General features: G+C 51.2%; 1 protein-coding gene across 1 annotated transcript; it reads right to left on the reverse strand.

The window, feature by feature from the left end:
• Positions 1 to 10,642: 10,642 nt before the first annotated feature.
• On the reverse strand, positions 10,643 to 18,138 carry KRT74 (keratin 74). The gene is made up of 9 exons (XM_042944555.1): positions 17,668 to 18,138; positions 16,844 to 17,058; positions 16,340 to 16,400; positions 15,753 to 15,848; positions 15,113 to 15,277; positions 13,810 to 13,935; positions 12,127 to 12,347; positions 11,637 to 11,671; positions 10,643 to 10,931 (listed from the first exon to the last, which is right to left on the reverse strand). The coding sequence occupies exons 1-9, from the start codon at positions 18,136 to 18,138 to the stop codon at positions 10,741 to 10,743; spliced, it is 1,581 nt and encodes a 526-aa protein (XP_042800489.1). The 3' UTR covers positions 10,643 to 10,740.
• Between the last annotated feature and the right edge of the window lie 201 nt (positions 18,139 to 18,339).

Here is an 18,339-nt window from a genome sequence, read left to right on the forward strand (position 1 = left end):
TTCCTCTAACCCAGAGAGGACAGTGGCCCTATGTACTGGGGTGTGAAAGGATGGAGTGACCCTCATGAGGACATGAGGGGTCATATGCTTCCATCAGTTCTCCAGGAAATGGGGTCTCCGCACTTCATGACTCTCAAGCTCCAATAAGGCAGGCTGGAGGCTGTGCAAGGCACAATTGATGTCTAGTAACAGACACTGGACAGAATGAAGAAAAGGAGGAGGGAGTTGGAGCAGGTGGCTGAAAATTCAGGGAGTCAACTCAGAGGAGGCAGGGAGATGGCAGAGAGAGGCTCACCAGGGCCTGGAGGCTTCAAGGAAGGACTCCTGGGTGGTCCGTTGGCTCATTTCTGTCTTGTGTATCTGTTAGTAAGAGCAGGAACAAGCTGAGGACAGGAACCATCTGTTTAGAGTTCAAGTGGAGGAACTGCTGTCCAGGTGAAACTGAACTCCTATGCGTCTCTTCAGACCCACGCAAGCCCAGTGAGTACCTTGCTGTCCTGCTCCAGCCTGCGATCCTTGCCCCAAACTCTGCCTGCTGTCCCTGCCATCTCAGATGCCTGACTCTTGACCTGGGCCCCAGTCCTCCCCTGTGAATGCCATTGCTGCCAAGACCCCTGTTCTGCCTGTGTCCGGCTCTGTCCCCAGAGATTGCCTTTACCCAATGATCTCTATTGGGACCCCAAGGTGGGCCGTGACTCTTGGCTGGGTGAAGCCACTGGAGAGAGAAAAATCTGGAACCAAGCTGGTGTGGGGCTCTCTCACTCTGTTTAGGAGTTGGCCTGGAATCCATTCCCTCTTCCTCCCCCATACTCCTCCTTACCCACCCCGCTGCCATTTTGTCTTCCTGGCTTACCAGAACTTTTCTCTTCCTCCCTTCTCTCTTTCCCACCTTGTGTCTCCGGCATCCATCCATCTTTCCCTCTTCCCCTTTCACCACCTCTGCTCTATTGTTCCCTCTCCCAGAGGTCTTCCTGGGTCATCCAGCCCATATCTGAGCTCCCCTTTATCTCCCTAACCCTTAGCATGTTCTTAGTGTGTTCTGGAAGGACAGTGGCTCTGTGGGCAGCCCCCATGAGGTCCCTCTGAAGGCTGTGTCACATCATCTCAGTTTTCCTTTGTAAGGAAAGTAGAAGGTTCTCCAGATCAGAGACCACCTAGCTACTCCTCCCGCCCTCCCCTATCCTTCCTTTTCTCCCTTCGGTAAACCTCTATCTCTATTGAGAGCTTCTGTGTGCCAGGCACGTGCCCAGTGTAGGGGACATGGGGGCTTGTGGTCTAACGTTAAAGGCCTTTCCCAGCTCTTGGAACCTGTCCTAACACGATGTCCCCTCGATGGCTGGCTGTGTGTTTCTGTGACATGCATTGCAGCTCACCAATCCAACCTTCAATGTCCCTGCAGCTGCTGCCCTGCCTTGTCCTTTCTCCCTGTCCTTGATGTTCCCTGCTTCAGCCAAGGACATCTCCCCAACAGGCCTCATCTTCAAGTGCTTCCGCAGTTCTGCCACACTATCCCTAACCAGCCTGAAACACCTTTCTCCCCATGCCTTCTCATCCATATCCTCTGCTCTTTCAAAATCTTGCTTAAAACCCTGGTTCAACCCCATCTCCTCCTCTGTGTGCTGGACCCCTCTGTCCATTGACACCTGTACTGCTGTGTTCCCTGAGGGCCCAGGACCCGGGTGAGGGTCCCATGTCTCCCAGTTGACTCCTCCCCCTGTACCTCTCCTCAGGACCCAAGACCAGCCTCTGGGCATCCCTTCCTAACTGCCAGAAGACTGGCAGTTGTTGGAGAATTAACCAAACAGCATGGATGGTGCATCTTCAGGGAGCCCTTGGGCTTGAATCCACCTAGAATGCCACCAGGTAGGAGCCCAGACCAGGAGCTGGCTCCAGGGGTCTGGATCCCACTCACCACCCAGCAGCGCTTAACCTCTCCAAGCCTCAGCTTCCCCAACACAAGTGGGATAATAAACTCCTGATGGGGTAGCTGTGACGGTCCCATGGGAAGCACTCCGTATATGCCTGCTACTTATTCAGTGTTCAGTCGATGTTCTCAAGTACCAAAAGTACAGAGTAAAGTAGAAGTTAGGAATCGACCTGTCCTCTCCTGTTCTGCTCTCTCTCCTCCTTCCTCTCCTCTGGGAGAAGATGTTTGGATCATTACATCTCCATACGGCGTCAGATGCTGTTGGAGGACAAGAAGGGGCTGCTGTCTCCAGAGATCCTAGGCTCGAAGAATCAGTCCTCTCAGACCATTCCTGATCATGGAAAACTCATCACTAGAAATAATAATAATAATAATCATAATAGTAGTAGTAGTAGTCACTGTCTACCGAGCACTTGCCAAGTACCAAACTCAGTAAGAAACACTTTTCAAACATTACATTTATTGCTATTGATCCACTTATCAGATATTTACTGAGCACCTACCAGGTGCTGAGTGGGGGGCAATATAAAGTATCCTGTCCTCAAAGCACTTCGTTTCTGGATCCATCCAAATGCAGGTGTCTCTGGGAAAAGCATCTCATCAAGCTATTAACAAGTCATTAACACTTTAGCATGAATTAGTTAATCAGATACTAGCCATCAGGAATGGAACACCCTATGTTGTTGATGAGGATGATGATAGGAAAGGAAGGAGGAGACTTAGGGGCCACCCACAGGAAGGGTGGGCCCAGGTAGGGCTCCTGGAGTGCATGTGTTTTTGCTGGAGGAAAAAGGGAGGGACAGAAGGAAACCAGGATAGAACCACAGTTCAGCAAGGTTATGAAGGCCCTGCCCTAGGCTTAATTAAGACCTGGGGAGACTTAGGGGCTGGATGGGGCAGAGCCCCCTGCTTTGGGAGGCCTTGGGGCTGGCAGGAGAGACAGGCTACAATTTCCCACATCTTGTGTCCCAACTGCACCTTGCCCTCACACCCTTCAAGGTACCAGGATCACTGAGTTTTCTAGCTGGGAATTATATTCTGAGACAGGCATGGACATCTCTGAGCCTCAGTTTTACTCATCTGTGAAACAGTCGGGAAGTGTCTCAGATCAGAGAATCAAACCCCCACGTTACCAGGAACATCTAGCTTTCCTTAAACATTCAAGGAAATTTTTAATTGCCTGTTAAATAAATTACATCTGTACGGTTTTATAGCCAAAACAGGTTACTTTATTTACACAAAGAATTTAATTACACAGCTTTTTGTGTGTCTGATCAGTGTGACACACTCGTTGTGATCTCTTGGCCCCAGTCAAGACCCATTGGCTCCCTTCTGGGGTCTGATAAACCTCCAGAGAAAGCCTCAGAGGGAGAAGGGAAAATCAAGTACAATCCAAGAGGGTACTAGAGATTGAAGGAAAAAGGAAAGCCACAGAGGGGAGGCGAGCCCTGGGGACACTGAATCCACAAGGGCTGCCTGGAGGAGGGGGTTTGGGTTCTAGTCTGTTAAGGGAAAAAGGTTTGGGTGGGCTGGCAATGGGGAATGGCAAAAGCAGCCCAGGAAGGGCATTTGTAAAGAAAGGGCCCTCCAGCTGGAGCAAGCACTAGCAAAGGGCGAATATGGGTGATGGCCCCTAGATCCCAAGCTGTGTATGTAACAGGGAGGCATTGAAGGCTCTTGAGCCAGGTAGACCCTGAGCAATACAGTTTGAGGAAGCAGAATGTAACTACTGGGTGGGTAGAAAAAGTGGGGGTGGGGAGAGGCTGGAGGCATTGAGAGGGGCAGGGTTCTCGGAGAAAATAATTGTCTTCAAAATTAGAGAGAATGAGCTGGGTTGTTTGGATGACATCAGCTCCGATCCTGCCAGCCCTCCTCAGCAGATGGACTCAGGAAGTGAGCGTGCGGTCTGTGGACCCCCCACAGGTCCCCCTCGAACCCTTGTACTCCCCGCAGTTTCAAGCAGGTGCGGCACTCAGGCCCAAGGTGGCTGGATGGAGCGCAGTCCCTGGGGGACTTGGCCGCAATCAGAGCCACTCATATGGGGGCAGGACAGCTGTTCAGCAGGTTTGCAGCTGGCAAGGCCAAAGGTGAGCTCACCCCAGAGGAGCTGGGGTATAAAGGATGGAGGAGGGCTGTCCCGCCAGGCACTCAGCTCCACTCCCACTGTGTGGTGTGACTGCCAGAGAGGCGTCCTCCTCGTTCAGCTCTGTGGCCAGGAGCATCTCCCTTGAGCTTTGCTGGCCATCTCCTTCCTCCAGCCCCACTGAAGCCTCTGACGAAGTGTGTGGATTTGGGAGTGTGAGGAACCAGGTCCTGGTCCTGCCGGGTGACCTTGGGAAGGTCTCCCAACTTCCTAAGCCTCTGTTTCCACGTCTCTAAAAAGGGGGATGCTCATATGTGCTCCACCTGCTCCCAGAGGTGGACGGGAGACACCTTGTAAATAACAACGATAATGATGGTACTGATCCTACTAATAACAGCTAACACACACTGTGACCTCTGCCAGGCACCACTCTAAGCCGTCCGTGTGTGGTAGCTCATTTAGTCCTCACAGCAGCGTGTGAGGTGGGCACTATTATCAACCCATTTTACAGATGAAGATATTGAGGCATGAGGAAGTTAAGCTCGTAAGTAGGGGAGCCAGGGTCCAATCCGGACGGCCTGGTGGCCATCTGCACTCTTAGCCTCTACGCTGTGCTGGCTTTCCTATGTACAAGTGCCTGTCCTATTCCAGGTACGCAGGGCCAGCTCCAGCCTCCCCTCAAGTTCTGGTTCCTGGTCCCTGCTGTCCCTCTGTCATCTCAACCTCAGTGTGAAAAACGGATTTTCTCCTGTTCTTCTTCCTGCACAGACCCTCCAGCCTGCTGTATCTGACTCCTGCTCTCCTTCTCAGCCTTCTTTGCTCTTCGGAAGAACATTAATGTAGTGTCAGGACTCAGGTGAAGGTAGGTGGCGGGGGGTGCTTGTGAGGTAGCTACGTGTTTCTCACATATATCGGCTTTTCCCTGATGTCATGTTCTCCCAGCCCATGTGGGAGGACGTGTGTAGGTGCACATCTGTGCGTGAGTGGTCGTGAGCATGGACATGGGCAGAATGGGTGGCCAGCCAGCAGGGAGTGGCCTGGCTGTCCCAGTGGTGTGTGGCTGACATCCACTGTGATGGGCTAGTGCCTGACTATACTGGCTGTTACATATTTTGGGTATCTTCTGAAGACATGGGTCTGTGGGCCAATGAGCATGTGTCTGTGCATGTATACACTGGTTTCTGATGACAAGGGGCCCCTGTTGGACTAGCTCTCTGTTCCTCTCCATTGGTGGCACACAGGTCAGTGTCCCATTTTCATTATATTCGTTTTCAATAATAGCCATGAGGGGCAGCATGGTGACTCCCAGCTGGTGACCATTTGAGGGAATCAAATTCATTCATTCTTTCAACATCCCTGAAACCACAAATGTAGGAGAGGTTCTGGTTAGTTGGGCCTGAAAGAACATCTCTTCCCGGGGGGAGGGGGGCAGTAGGATGGACAAGGTGACTTCTCAAGGTCACAGAGCATCCATTTCACCGAGAGCTTCTCTGCCAATGCACATGGACGAATCAGTGAGAGCCGCACATGATACCAAGTTTGGAAGAGAGGGAGAAGGTTTGTGAAGATGAGAAAACAGGAGGGTTCCAGGCAGAGGGAAAAGGCACAGGGAGGAGAGGTGGGGGAGAGCAGCTGTGGCTCCAGGAGGCAGAGCACACACACTGACTGCCGTCTTCTTAGCAACCACTCTGGGCCAGGCATTGGCCACATACTGGGGACAGAGGAAGACAGGCTGGCAAATCCCCTGGGCTTGTCCTTGACCAATCAAATGGAAGGTTAGTTATCTCTGTCCCCCTACTGGGCCCGACTGCTCCCCCATCTTTATCACAGGTTGCTATTTGCCATATGGTGGGAAAGGCTGGGAGCAAAGTCCAAGGACATGGTCTCTTTGGTCTTTTTCTTGCTTCCCTCCACCCCCAAATTTTACTTTTTATTTGCGTGAGAGTCCCATAACATAAAAGTAACCATTTTAAAGTGAACGATTCAGTGGCATTTAGTATATGCACCATCACTCTGGTGCAACCATCACTCTGTCTAGGTCCATACATTTCATCACCCCAAAAGGAAATGCAGTACCCACTGGCAGGCTCTGCCCCTCCCCCAACCCCCGCAACCAAGTCTCTATGGATTTACCTATTCTGGACACTTTGTATGAGTGGAATCATACAATGTGTGACCTTTCATGTCTGCCTTCCTTCACTTAGCACCGTGTTTTCAAGATTCGTCCATATTGTAGCACTTATCAGTAGTTCACTCCTGTTTATGCCTGAATAACATCCTACTGCAAAGGATATACCACAATTTTTTTTATCTATTCGCTCATTGTTGGACATTTGGGCTATGTCTTACCCTTCTAGGCTGCTATGACAACTATAACAAACACCACAGACTGACACCTTATAAACAACAGAAATTTATTTCTCACGATTCTGAGAAGTCCTTCTGAGTCCTTCTGAGAAGTCCAAGGTCAAGGCACCAGTATGGTCGCATTGTGGAAGAGGCCCTCTTTCTGGTTCATAGCCACCTACTTCTCACTATGTCCTCCTATGGTAGAGGGGCTAGGGAGCTCTGTGGGGTGTCTTATTAGAACACTGATCCCACTCACGAGGGCTCCCCCCTCATAACCTAAGTACCACCCCATCTCCTAACATCACCGTATTTGGGGGTTAGGATTTCAACATGTGAATTTGGGGGACACACAAACACTCAGACCACAGCAATGTGTTTCTGCCTTTAGTTATTGCGAACAGTGCTGTGATAAACACGCATGTACATGAATTTGCTTAAACGCCTGTTTTCAATTCTTTAGGATATACATACCAAGGAGTAGAATTGCTCATATGACAACCCTACATTTAACTCTATGAGGAACTGCCCAGTTGTTTCCCACAATGATGAACCATTTTACATTCCCACCAGCCATGTACAAAGGTTCCAATGTCTCCTCATGCTTGCCAACACTTTTTATTTTCCATTATTATTTTTTTTATTACAGCCGTCCCCAGCAGGTGTGAAATGGTACTTCACTATGGTTTGGATTTGCATTTCCCTGATGACTAATTGTGTTGAGCACCCTTTTATGTGCTCTTTGGCCATTTGTTGATCTTGGAAAAAAGAAGTCCATTAAAGTCCTTTGCTCAATTTTTGGTTGGGTTGTTGTCCTTTGTTGTTAAGTGCTACGAGTTCCTTACATGTCCTGAATACTAAATCTTTAGCAGATGTTTGATTTACAAAGATCTTCCCTTATTCTGTGGGTTTTCTTTTCACTGTCTTGATAGTGTTGTTTCATGTACAGAAGTTTTAAATTTTGAAGTCCAACCTCATCTATTTTTTCTTTAGGTGCTTGTGCTTTGATGTCATATCTAAGAATCCTTTACCAAATCCAAAGTCATGAAGATTTATTCCTATGTTTCTTCTAAGAGATTTATGGGTTTAGCTCCTATATTTAGCTTGTTGATCCATTTGATGTAATTTTTGTATATGACGAGAAGTGGGCGTCCAACTTCATTCTTTTAAATGTGGCTAGCCAATTGTCCCAGTATGTCTAGGCATGGCATTGGCATCCTTGTCAAAATGGCCATAAATGCATGGGTTTTACTCCCCCAAATCTTTTGAACGTATTTGTGCTAGGTAAAAAGATCCTAGGAGCATTATCTCTTAGGTGCCTCTGTTAGGTAAAGCTCCCTTAAGTGTAAAGCCCAGAAAAGAATAAGGCAGTCCTTGCCCTTGAAGCCCCCAAGTCTGGCCCTGATGGAATCAGTCACACAGAGAGAACATCTCAATCACGTGTGGAAATGTCACGTTGGAGTAAGCAATGGGCACTGCAAGATCCTAGAAAATAGGCACTCAGCCCAGCCTAGGGATTCATGGAAGTTTCCAGAAGGAGTGGGAACCTGAATGGAATCTCAAAGGAGCATTAAGAGTTGTCCAGGTAATGAAAGGTGCAAATGACAGTCCGTGCACAGAAGCTGTGTGAGTACGAGCATCACCTGGATAGATGATTCAGCTCCTAAATACATCTTCATTGGAGGTCTACACAGAGCAAGTAAACCAGATGCTTACCCTCCCAAACAGTGTGGACACTCCCTCATTCCCCGGGGCTGCTCTCCAACCAAAAATTCCATGCACACCTGTTCCTTCTGGTCTCTTTGTCCTGTGTGCTGAAGTCAGACGTACGGAATTGAAGTCGGTCACCACTCCACTGGTCCTACCTCTACGATTTCTCCTTCTTGGGCTTCAAAGGGATCTCCAAATTGAGTCCCAAAGCAACAGCACAGTCACCCCTGTGCATTTCTCAGGATCTTAAGTCAGCCCCAGATAACAAAGAATCTGTCCATTTCTCAGGTGGATAAACTGCAACCAAAGGAGCTTCCCCTCTGCTCTCCTCAACATCTCAGCACAGGACATGTTGCCTCAGTCCCTCAAAATCACATCTACCTAGACTCCTTCACTGTGCACCCAGGACTGGGCACAGCACCCAGGCCTTACCACCCCATGGCCAGAGGTATGCCTGCACTGTGGCCCTAGAGGAGGTAAACCCCATGAATGGCTCATGGGTTCCTCTGAAGGCTGTTTCATGTTACAGATCCCATCCACCCATCCCCTCCCCACAGCCTCTCTTACTGGGTCACTGGGAATTTGGTCTTTGGAGAAAGGCAGAGCATCAGTGCTGGGAAGGGCTTTAGGGGTTCATGACCCACAGAGTCCGTGGATGGGCTTTGTGGGTTTGCAAACCTCTGAACATGCAGACACATTTCTGTACCTTTTTTCAGGGGGGATCGTCCACAGTTTTTATCAGCTCGTCTGAGTGCAACAGGTGATGGTTAGTGGCTGAGCCAGAACAGAGCCCCCATAACTCCCAGGGCACTATTTCTGGTACCCACAGTGATGACAGCGGTGACATCAGAGAGAGGCATTTGGGCAGAAAGCCCACCAGACTCTTGGGCTCTTGTGCTTCCCAAGGTTTATTGCATCTTGGCACACACAGAAGGGGACCTCCTTAATACATGAAAGGCACAGTGAGGTCAATGGAGGTGGCAGCTTGGGACGAGAGGTCCCGCCCTCGCAAGGCCTGCCCCTGTTACCCTGAGGGCTGGAGGGGCAAACATCTCAGGCACATTTATGATACCAGATAGACAGAAAGCCAACCAGAGGGCTGAATTCTGCAGGCCAAAGCTGAGGAACTCAGAACCCCATCCAGCCCCACTGCTCACTTTGGAAAATCTAAGACCTCCCACTCCCCACCAAAAGAAGCACACAAAAGCTATCCCCAAACCTACCGTGATGGTGTGCTTTAAGTTCTCTTTCCAGGAATCTATGTGCCTATCTTTCTAGTTATTTGATTAAACTTTCCTCCTCCTCCAGGAAGCCTTCTTTGCTTAGCTTCTACATCCTGGTCTCTTCTCAGCATTGTTGCCTGGGACTGCCATTCCCTGATTTGTGCGAGGACATGATTTGCATCTATGTCCATCTGTCCCATCAGCCTGCGATGACCTCCAGAGCAGCTTGCTCTGATCTGCCTCCTGACTTTCTAAAGGCTGGTGCATGTGGGTGGGGCGGGGCCCATTATCATTAGGAGGTGAGCAATTTGGTGAGATTGACACACTGACAAGAGTGTACCTCTGATATTACTCAAGGGCAGTTTATTGAATGTACAGCAGGAATCCAGAGTTCTTAACTCAAGCAAAGAAGGGACTGGGTGTGACCATTTTTAGGAATATTTACATCAAGAGCCATGACTTCTGGCCTGGGCAGTACCATCAGAGATAGATCAAGCTCCCCCCACCAAGCACAGCTCATAGCAATAAGAATTGAGAATCACAAGCACAGCAGGATACAGCCCCAGAGAGAGCACTCAAGATAAGCCACACACCCACAGTCCTCAACAAAAAGGCAACATAATCATGCTGCCCTCATCAAAAGAACCATGGGTTCAAAAAAACTCCCTTTGTGAAAGAGGCAGTGATATGCCATGGAAAGTATATAGACCCTGGAGTCAGCCAGACCTGGGCTTGACTCGTGGCCCTGGTACTTCGTGGGTCACAGGGACAGATTCTACAGCCTCTCAGAGGATGGGGCTTCTCCTCTGTCCTGAGGATGCTGGTTGCATCCACCCAGCAGGTTGGGTAAGAAAGACCGGCATGAGGGGAGCCTGGCACATAGCAGGTGCTTAGCATATGGTTGTAGCTATTACCAGTAAGGGAGGAGTGGTGGGTGACCCAAGGTGGCAGGAGATCCCTACGTTCTCTGTCACTTGGCTTTGTAGAGACAGATACAGCTCGTGGTCTGAGAAAGGACACCTTTTCTCCTAAATAATGGAGTCATTCGGCAAAGACCTTTCTGAGGGGACAGGCAAGGGCTGGCTGACCGCTTGCCTCCTGGGTGCACATGGAATGAGCCTCAGCCTCAGCACACAGCAAGACTATTCCCCCCTCCCCTCCCCTCCTTCTCCGCCACCCCCTTCCCCTCTTCTTCCGGGGAGAACCAGAGCTCCCCAGGGCCAAGAAGGTAATTGGAGCCTGTGCCCCAAAGCCTCCTGAAGACAGTAAGGGGAAACAAGAAGTCAGAGTCCACGCGGTACCTGAGGAAACAGGACAGTCAGGGGAGACACGGCACGGGTGGCCGAGTGCACTACAGACAGTCCCGGGACTCGGGGGTGGAAGGTGGGGGACAGCAGACAACTCCAGGTAGGGCGGTGGCCAGGATCTCTCTTCTCCTAGGTGCCGGGGGCTTATCGGGTAGCTTTCCTGGAGGGGGCGCTCTTGCCCCGGGCATCCTTGAGGTCTCCCACTCGTGCCCCTTTGGCCCTGGACTGTCCGGCCCAAGTGCTGCTGGAGCTGCCCGCCAGGCCACTGGGCCCCGTGTCAACACTGCCAGAGGTGCCGGGGTGGTAGTAACTGTTTCCACCGCTGCTGATGACAGCTGAGGAGGAAGGGCCGAGAACAGAGAAGAAGGGCAGTGAGGGTCAGTCAGGAAAGAAGCCATCCCCCCTCAACCCCCAGCAACCTTCAGCAGCCTGGAAACATCACAAAGACCCACAGACACCCTGCGATGTGCCAGGCTCCGCGTGAGGCGAGGACCACACAGCACAGATGCGATCCCTGTCCTCCTGGAGATTCTTGGACTGTTTGGCCCCCAGTGTACATTCTTTTTTTTTTTAACTTGTTATTTAAAGTTTATTTTATTTATTTTTGAGAGAGAGAGAGAAAGAGAGAGAGAGAGAGAGAGAGAGAATCCCAAGCAGGCTCCACACTGTCAGTGCAGAGCCCGATGCAGGGCTCGAACTCACAAACCGTGAGATCATGACCTTGAGTCAGCCGCTTAACCAACTGAGACACCCAGGCGTCCCTGCCCCTGTGCGCATTGTTAACCCTCTCTCTGGATGACAACGCCCTGGGAAGAGACAGGAAGGAAATTGGGTAGGCATGACTTCAGTCACTGTTGCCATGGGACAAAGGGAAATAGGTTTCCTTTGAAGCCAGAGAAGCTTCAAAAGACAGTTGCAGAAATTCCCAGATTGGGGGTGGGGCAGAACCACTAAAGGAGGTGGCATCGCTCTATCCTGGTGTCCACAGCTTTCCCATCCAGCCAGAGTCCCCACCCAACCCATCTCTCAGGGACACTTACAGATGCTCACAGACGATGGATTCTCACCAGACATCCTGTAAGACAGAAAGTTAGAGAAGGATAAAACCTCAAGGAAGTGTCTACATTCAGCTAAACCTGGATGGGCACCTGCTTTAACACGTAGATTATTTTCATTCATCCTTAAAACACTCCTCGAGATGGGGATTATAATCTCATTTTACGGGTAAGAACATAAAGATGCAGAGACGCTCAATGATTTACCAGGACTGCAGAGCTTGTGCGTGGCAAAGCTAGTGATGAAACCCAATCTGGGGTTTCTGTGTGACCCCACCTGGTATTTTCAGAGCACCCCTCATGCTATTTGCTTCATGTTTGACCTCCATCACAGGAAGGAAGGGAAGCTGAGCTCCCCAGTCAAACCACCACCTTGTGCTCATGTTGTTCATCTTCCACTTCCCAAATGTCCCCAGCCTAGCAGCGAGCCACCCACAGCCCCTTCTCCCCTGCTTCCCCCCGCCCACCCCCCCACCTGCACTCCTCGCCCTCCAGCAGCTTGCGGTAGGTGGCGATCTCCATGTCCAGGGCCAGCTTCAGGCTCATGAGCTCCTGGTACTCCCGCAGCATCCGGGCCAGCTCCTCCTTGGCCTGGTACAGGGCGGCCTCCAGCTCATCCAGCTTGGCCCGGGCATCCTTCAGGGCACTGTCGCCCCGCTGCTCGGCATCAGCGATGGCCGTCTCCAGGTTGGCACACTGAAAGCCAAAGACCAGGGAGATCATCAGAATGCAAGATAGTTTTTAGATCTTCTGGGTTAGGTAGCACAACCCCCATTCTTTACAGATGAGGCCCGAGGTGACAGCAATTAAAAGCTGCAGAGCCAACACTAGACCTTGGGTCTCCTCTATTTTCTGTCGCAGATGGATATTTACAGGAATTGGTGTGAGAAGCTGTTGAAGCAGTTACATTTCATGAGTATAGGAAAAAAACTTTGATGCTCGCAAAGTTGTCTAGTCCCTGGGGTTGGAGGCCACCAGTGGCTATAAATTCAAAGGACACCAGGTCCAAGAGAATCACGCTGAGACCCCAGCCAGAACGCCTCTAAGGAGCAGACAGCATGCCAAGGTGCCACTGTAGTCAGATTCCTGCCTGCAGGACAGCTCCCAGTCAGGACCCTTGCTACCTGTTAGCACCAAGAGCAAGCATTTCTGGACCAATCCAGCACTCTGCAGGGAGTCTGGCTCAGTGCTCCCCCCTTGGCAGCCTGAATTGGGTGAAGGAGGCTTCCCTTAGAGCAGGAGATTAAAGGCCTGAAATCACAACTACAACCTCAGAAACTAGATTCTGACAAACACCTAGCAGCACTGTGATGTCATGTACTGATGGGGAGGGAAACTGTTCCCCGGCTCCCCCACATCGCCTGGAGTAGAGGCCTCAGGGAGGAGAGTAGGCTCTGATCTTTCAGTTTGGTGACTCTGTCACTGGCAGAGTTGACCTGGTTCTTTGGGGAGGACCAGGACAGGAAGGATTCCCCACCACCTTAAAATCAGCTCCCCACTGACATGGTGTTTAAGTCTTGCTGCTTCCAGGTGAGACAGGATCCCCCAGCTGAAGTGGACATCCCACGTGGTACAGGGCAGGGCCACCCAGGAGGGCTTCATCTGCTGTTGTCCTCCCTCCGTCACCAGGACTACTCCCCACCCAGAGGGCAAGAGCTTAACGTGGCCATGGAGGGGCCCGGGATGCATTCCCCACACATCCCACATGAGTTGAGTGTCCATTGGGAGGAGGAGGTGTGGGAGCTGCCGCCAGAGGGCACATCTGAAGGGTTGTACAGCAGGTGTGTTTCACATAGAAAAGGTCTGAGAAAGAGGGAAAAAAGAAAGAGGAAACCTGATTTCTAATGTTGGCTCTGTTGATGACCAGCTGGAGACCTTGGGCAAGTCACTTTCCCTCTCCAGCTCATCTTCCTTACCTATGAACTGGGAGTCAGATGAGGTAAGCTCAAGGCATTTCCCAATCCTGAGCACAGTGCCAGCTCTGACCACAGGGGTACAGAGGCAGGTGGGAAACAGGGACAGTGGATGGCTGAGGGGTTCCCACGCCCAGGTTGGGAGATGTGCTTTGTGCAAAAGGGTGGGCTCCAGTTTCTCCATTGCAGGGGATGAAATTGAACTTCACCAAGAACTTGACAATCTTTGTGAAGTTGCTGCCCACCTGCTTCTTCACATTGGCAATCTCACACCGGATCCTCTGGATAAGCCGGTTCAGCTCTGACATCTCGCTCTTGGTGTGTTTGAGGTCATCACCGTGCCGGCCGGCTGCCAGCTGCAGCTCTTGGATCTGGTTTCCCAGAGATAGAAAGTTGGTTATGAGACAGGACTGCATCCCCTGTCCCCCAACTTGAAGTAGGGGAAGGGTCCTGAGCAAACAATCCCATGGCTGGGACCAACCAGGGGAGGTGGTTCCAGAGCAGGAAGTGATAGAGCGGGGGCCTGGGCACCCTTCCAGGGGTTTTGTGGTGGTTCTGGCCCAGAAGTCCACCCCCTTCTCTAAGCAGAGCCCGTGTGCTGGGTCCATCATTTCTCATTGCTCTGCTTGATGAAAGAAAGACGTAAGTCACATTTATTAAGCACTTTCAAAATCTAAGAAGTGCTTTCAGCTTGTTTAACACCTCTTTACAGAAGCATCTGCATAGGCCAGGCTCTGCTCCAGGTACTGGAGGACATAGCAGTGAGCAGGATAGGTGAAGTCCCTGTCCCCACAGAACATAAATTCTCCCATAGCCCTTTCTCAGTGACAAGTGGAGAGCCAGGAACCTGACGGCTGTGTGTACCCTTAAGATGGCGGGATTGTTGGCTCGGGGCTCATAGCTCATATCTTCCCCTCTCCCCTTGCCCAGTCCTCCAGAGAAGAGGGGATGACATATCCATGGACAGGGGACGAGGAACCTGTGATCTTTGCTGTTAGTGGGATTTAACAAACATGACAAGGGGGGCCAGAGCATGGCAGGTGTGAAGCCCTGAAGAGCACCCAGGTAGAGTCTCCTCCAAACATAATTGCCATTGCCCAGAAGGTGCCTAGACTTTCACTTCCTCATCTTGGAAGTCTCCCCAAACTGATTAGGAAAGAGCTCAGGGCTTCCTCTTCCCTCCCCACCCCACCCTGGGTCTTCCCTAGTTACTCTCCCCCATATTTGTTACTCTTCTGCCCCATAATGACATGCCATAATCCCTGGAAACACATTTGTTTTACAGCAGGAACACCTCTCTTCTTTCTTCCGTCAATGGATTGCCTGTCCCTCTCCGTTGAATATGCCCATCCACACCAATTTTATGTTTTACCTTGGATAATAGTCTCTACTAAGAATTCTTTTCGAGTAGGATGTGGTTAAAGCATTGGTTGTAACCATTCTTTCTTTCAGCACATCTACAAAGATGGCTCTTGAATTCACTGGTGGAGGTGTCCCTTCCCAGGAAAGGAGAGGCTGGTGGAGGACAGCGATCCCCCTGGTGCCCACCTTGCTCTGGTACAGGGCCTCAGCCTCTGCCTTGCTCTTCAGGGCGATCTCCTCATACTGAGCTCGGACCTTGGCGATGATGCTGTCCAGGTCCAGATCCCGGTTGTTGTCCATGGACAGGATAACAGAGGTCTCGCTGGCATGAGTCTGGATCTGGGCCATCTCCTGAATTGAGAGATGAGGAGAGTCAGTGTCACCCAGCCTCCCTCTGCTGCTTATTAGTCTTCTGGGCTGACGTGGTGGGAAGAAGTGCCTGCTCCAGATCTGTCTGTTGGAGCCGAGGGAGAAGGCTCACAGCAGCAGGATATACCCCACATGGGCAGCAGGCAGTCAACGGCATTTCCCATAACTCACAGGGTTAAGAACCTGTGCTTGAGTAGAACTTCACAAGGTCATTTTTTCCTGCCTGCACACAAGGTCACTATCATAGTCCAGGTGGGCTTGTCTCTTATGTATATGGCTTCTGGGGACCAAGATCTTACACTTCCGTGGTCTCGCAGTGCAGAGTTTTGCACCTTTCTATAAAAACAGGCTTCATTCTATTTATTCTAAATCCTTCTAATTGGCATCCCAGGGAAGAGCCAAGTGAAGCCTCCAGCTGGCAAGAGGCAGGGTGGGGAAAGGGTAGGAGTATCCTCACCGCGTCATACAAACACTTGAGGAACTTGATGTCTTTATCCAGAGAGTCTACTTTGGCCTGAAGCTCCACCTTGACCGTGTAGGCTGCATCCACATCCTGCCAAGAGGTGCCCAGAACATTCAGTCAATACCATCCCATCTCATCAGCTTTCCCTGTCCCTGATCCCAGAGCCATCTGATTTCCTATCTTTTTGCCTGCAAATGGAAGCATATGGTTGAATAAAATCACTCAATATTGCTTTTTCTCATACTCACTTACTCTCTGAAAATAGGGAAAGGGGAATGTTGCTTGTTACATTGGAGAAAAACAATGCCCAGAGAGGTAGAATGAGTTTCCCCAAGTCACACAGGAAGGTCAAGCTGGACCAGAGATTCCTGACTCCCAGGCCAGAATTCTCTGCTGTCTGTCTCTCTGCCCATCCCCTGGGTGTGTGTCCTGTCTCTCCAACTTGCTAGAGGCCAGAACAATGACTCTGTCCCCATTTAGGCGTAAGCCCCTCCCGAGGAGGCCTGGGCTGGAGTCCTGAGTGGAGGCGGTTCAGATAGGGGTGCAAGAGACCAAGGTCCATAGGCTCTTCTCTTTCTTACCTTCTTGAGCACCACAAACTCATTCTCAGCTGTTGTGCGCTGATTAATCTCCACCTCATACCTGGGAGAAAGGAGAGAGGATAGCAGAGACCTCAGTCCCACTGGCCAAGTAACCTTCCCTTCCCACTGTCCGGGCAAATGCTTGGGTGCAGAGTCCCTGCTGGATCTCCTAGCGTTGCACAGGCTGGGAGTGGCAGGACTATGTCCCTGAGTTGCCTCATTTATATTCCACTCTCTGGATCCTAGGAAAATATCCCAGTGTCCATTAGGCTCCCTAAACTGGCCACTGAACCAGTCGGTGGATCAATGAGCATGAAACTCCTTCCAATCAACCAGATAGGACGTTCTTATCAACAGAGCAAGCTGTTGTGCCACAACCAGGGGAGGGGTGTGAGCCCCTGGCCCTGGTGCTTGCTCCCTCCCCACCGAAATAGTGGCACAGAGATTGGGTTTGCCAAGAAGCCTCTGGGAATATGACCTATGACCTTGGTGGTCTGTGCTCACCTCTTCTTGTAGTCCTCCACCACGTCCCGCACGTTCCGCAGCTCTGAGTCCAGCCGCACCCTGTCCCCGGACAGTGTCTCCAGCTGCTTCCGTAGGCTGCTGATGTAGCCCTCGAGGATGGGCTCCAGGTTCTTCCTGCAGCTGTTCAGGTCCAGCTGCTGTAGCAGCTCCCACTTGGTCTCCAGCACCTGGTTCTGCTGCTCCAGGAACCGCACCTGGGACCACAATGGAGGCTATTGTGTCCATGGACATGGGCCATTGACTCCCAGGTTATATGAATTTTTCTAAAGTCGTTTGGCTTAAGTGCTGACTCTCCACTCATGGGATTCCATGCAAACTAGACCTTTACAAGTGCTCATTCCATAGCCTTCTGGACAAAACCAATCCCTGAAATCTCGAGGAAGAAGGAAATTCCATAGCTTTCTTCCGTCACCTGACTCAGCACCTGGGAGATGCTCCCCCTGATGACTCAGCCAAGGGTTTCTTCTGTACTGTGAGCCCTCCCCTCCCAATAGTGCTGATCCTACCTTGTCTTCTTTAAAGAGCTGGAGATTCATCAAGTTGTCCTCCAGAAACCCAGCACTTCTTTCTCAAGGTGGGGCTATGCTTCACTCAATTCTCCACCCTTCTTTGCAAAATCCCCCAAGAAAGCAGCACATTCATTCATCTCTTTGTGCTACCTAGCTTACAAGATGTTATGATCAGGGAGCCCTTCCTGACACCCAGCTGCCACCTTTCCATCCACTGTGCCCTGTCTACTCCCAGGCAACAGGGATTTGTTCCCATCTCACTGGACTGTCTCATCCTCCTCCTGTGAGACCCACCTTGTCGATGAAGGAGGCGAACTTGTTGTTCAGAGCTTTGATCTGCTCCCGCTCCTGGGTGCGCACTCTCTGGATCTCAGGGTCCAGCTCCACGTTGAGGGGGGCCAGGAGGCTCTTGTTGACGGTGACCTGGTGGATGCCCCCGGGTGGGCACATGGATGGGCACACGGGCCCCGAGGCCACACTGCCAAACATGCTGCCAGCAAAGCCAGTGGCCCGGCCCCCTCCATATCCAGAGCCAGGCCCAAAGCTGTAACCTCCAGTCCAAACACCACCGCCAGCTGTATTGAAGGAAATACACCGATTCCCTCCAAGACTATAGAGGCTCCGACTGCCGAAGCCAGCCCCAGGTCCTTTGCCAGCGGCACGGCAAGAAGCCATACTGCCCACAGCCTTCCTCAGCACCACGGCTGAGCGCCCACTGAAGCCACCCTTGTCACCATCAGCCTTGATGTTCAGCTGGCGACTCATGGTGGGAAGGATGGAGATGACAGAGCTGGAGAGAATACCAACGGATAGAGAACACTCTGACGGGGCACCCAGAGTGCTGCCTCCTTTTATCCTGTCGAGCCCAGGACACCGGAAAAGGGCGTCTCTTCACTATCTCCTTTCCTAGTGCTAAAGGGCCAGGGGCCATGGGCAATTTGTAGAATAGAGATCTCCAACCCTTTG

Source organism: Panthera leo, chromosome B4 (genome assembly GCF_018350215.1).
Source record: "Panthera leo isolate Ple1 chromosome B4, P.leo_Ple1_pat1.1, whole genome shotgun sequence".
NCBI lineage: Eukaryota > Metazoa > Chordata > Mammalia > Carnivora > Felidae > Panthera > Panthera leo.

Excerpts from the sequence above, each read along its gene's own strand:
- KRT74 (XM_042944555.1), bottom strand. The coding sequence starts at position 18,138 with ATGAGTCGCCAGCTGAACATCAAGGCTGATGGTGACAAGGGTGGCTTC. Across the intron at positions 17,059-17,667 it reads TCGCCTCCTTCATCGACAAG|GTGCGGTTCCTGGAGCAGCA; the intron begins GTGGGTCTCACA and ends TTGTGGTCCCAG. Across the intron at positions 10,932-11,636 it reads TCCATCGTCTGTGAGCATCT|CTGTCATCAGCAGCGGTGGA; the intron begins GTAAGTGTCCCT and ends CTTCCTCCTCAG.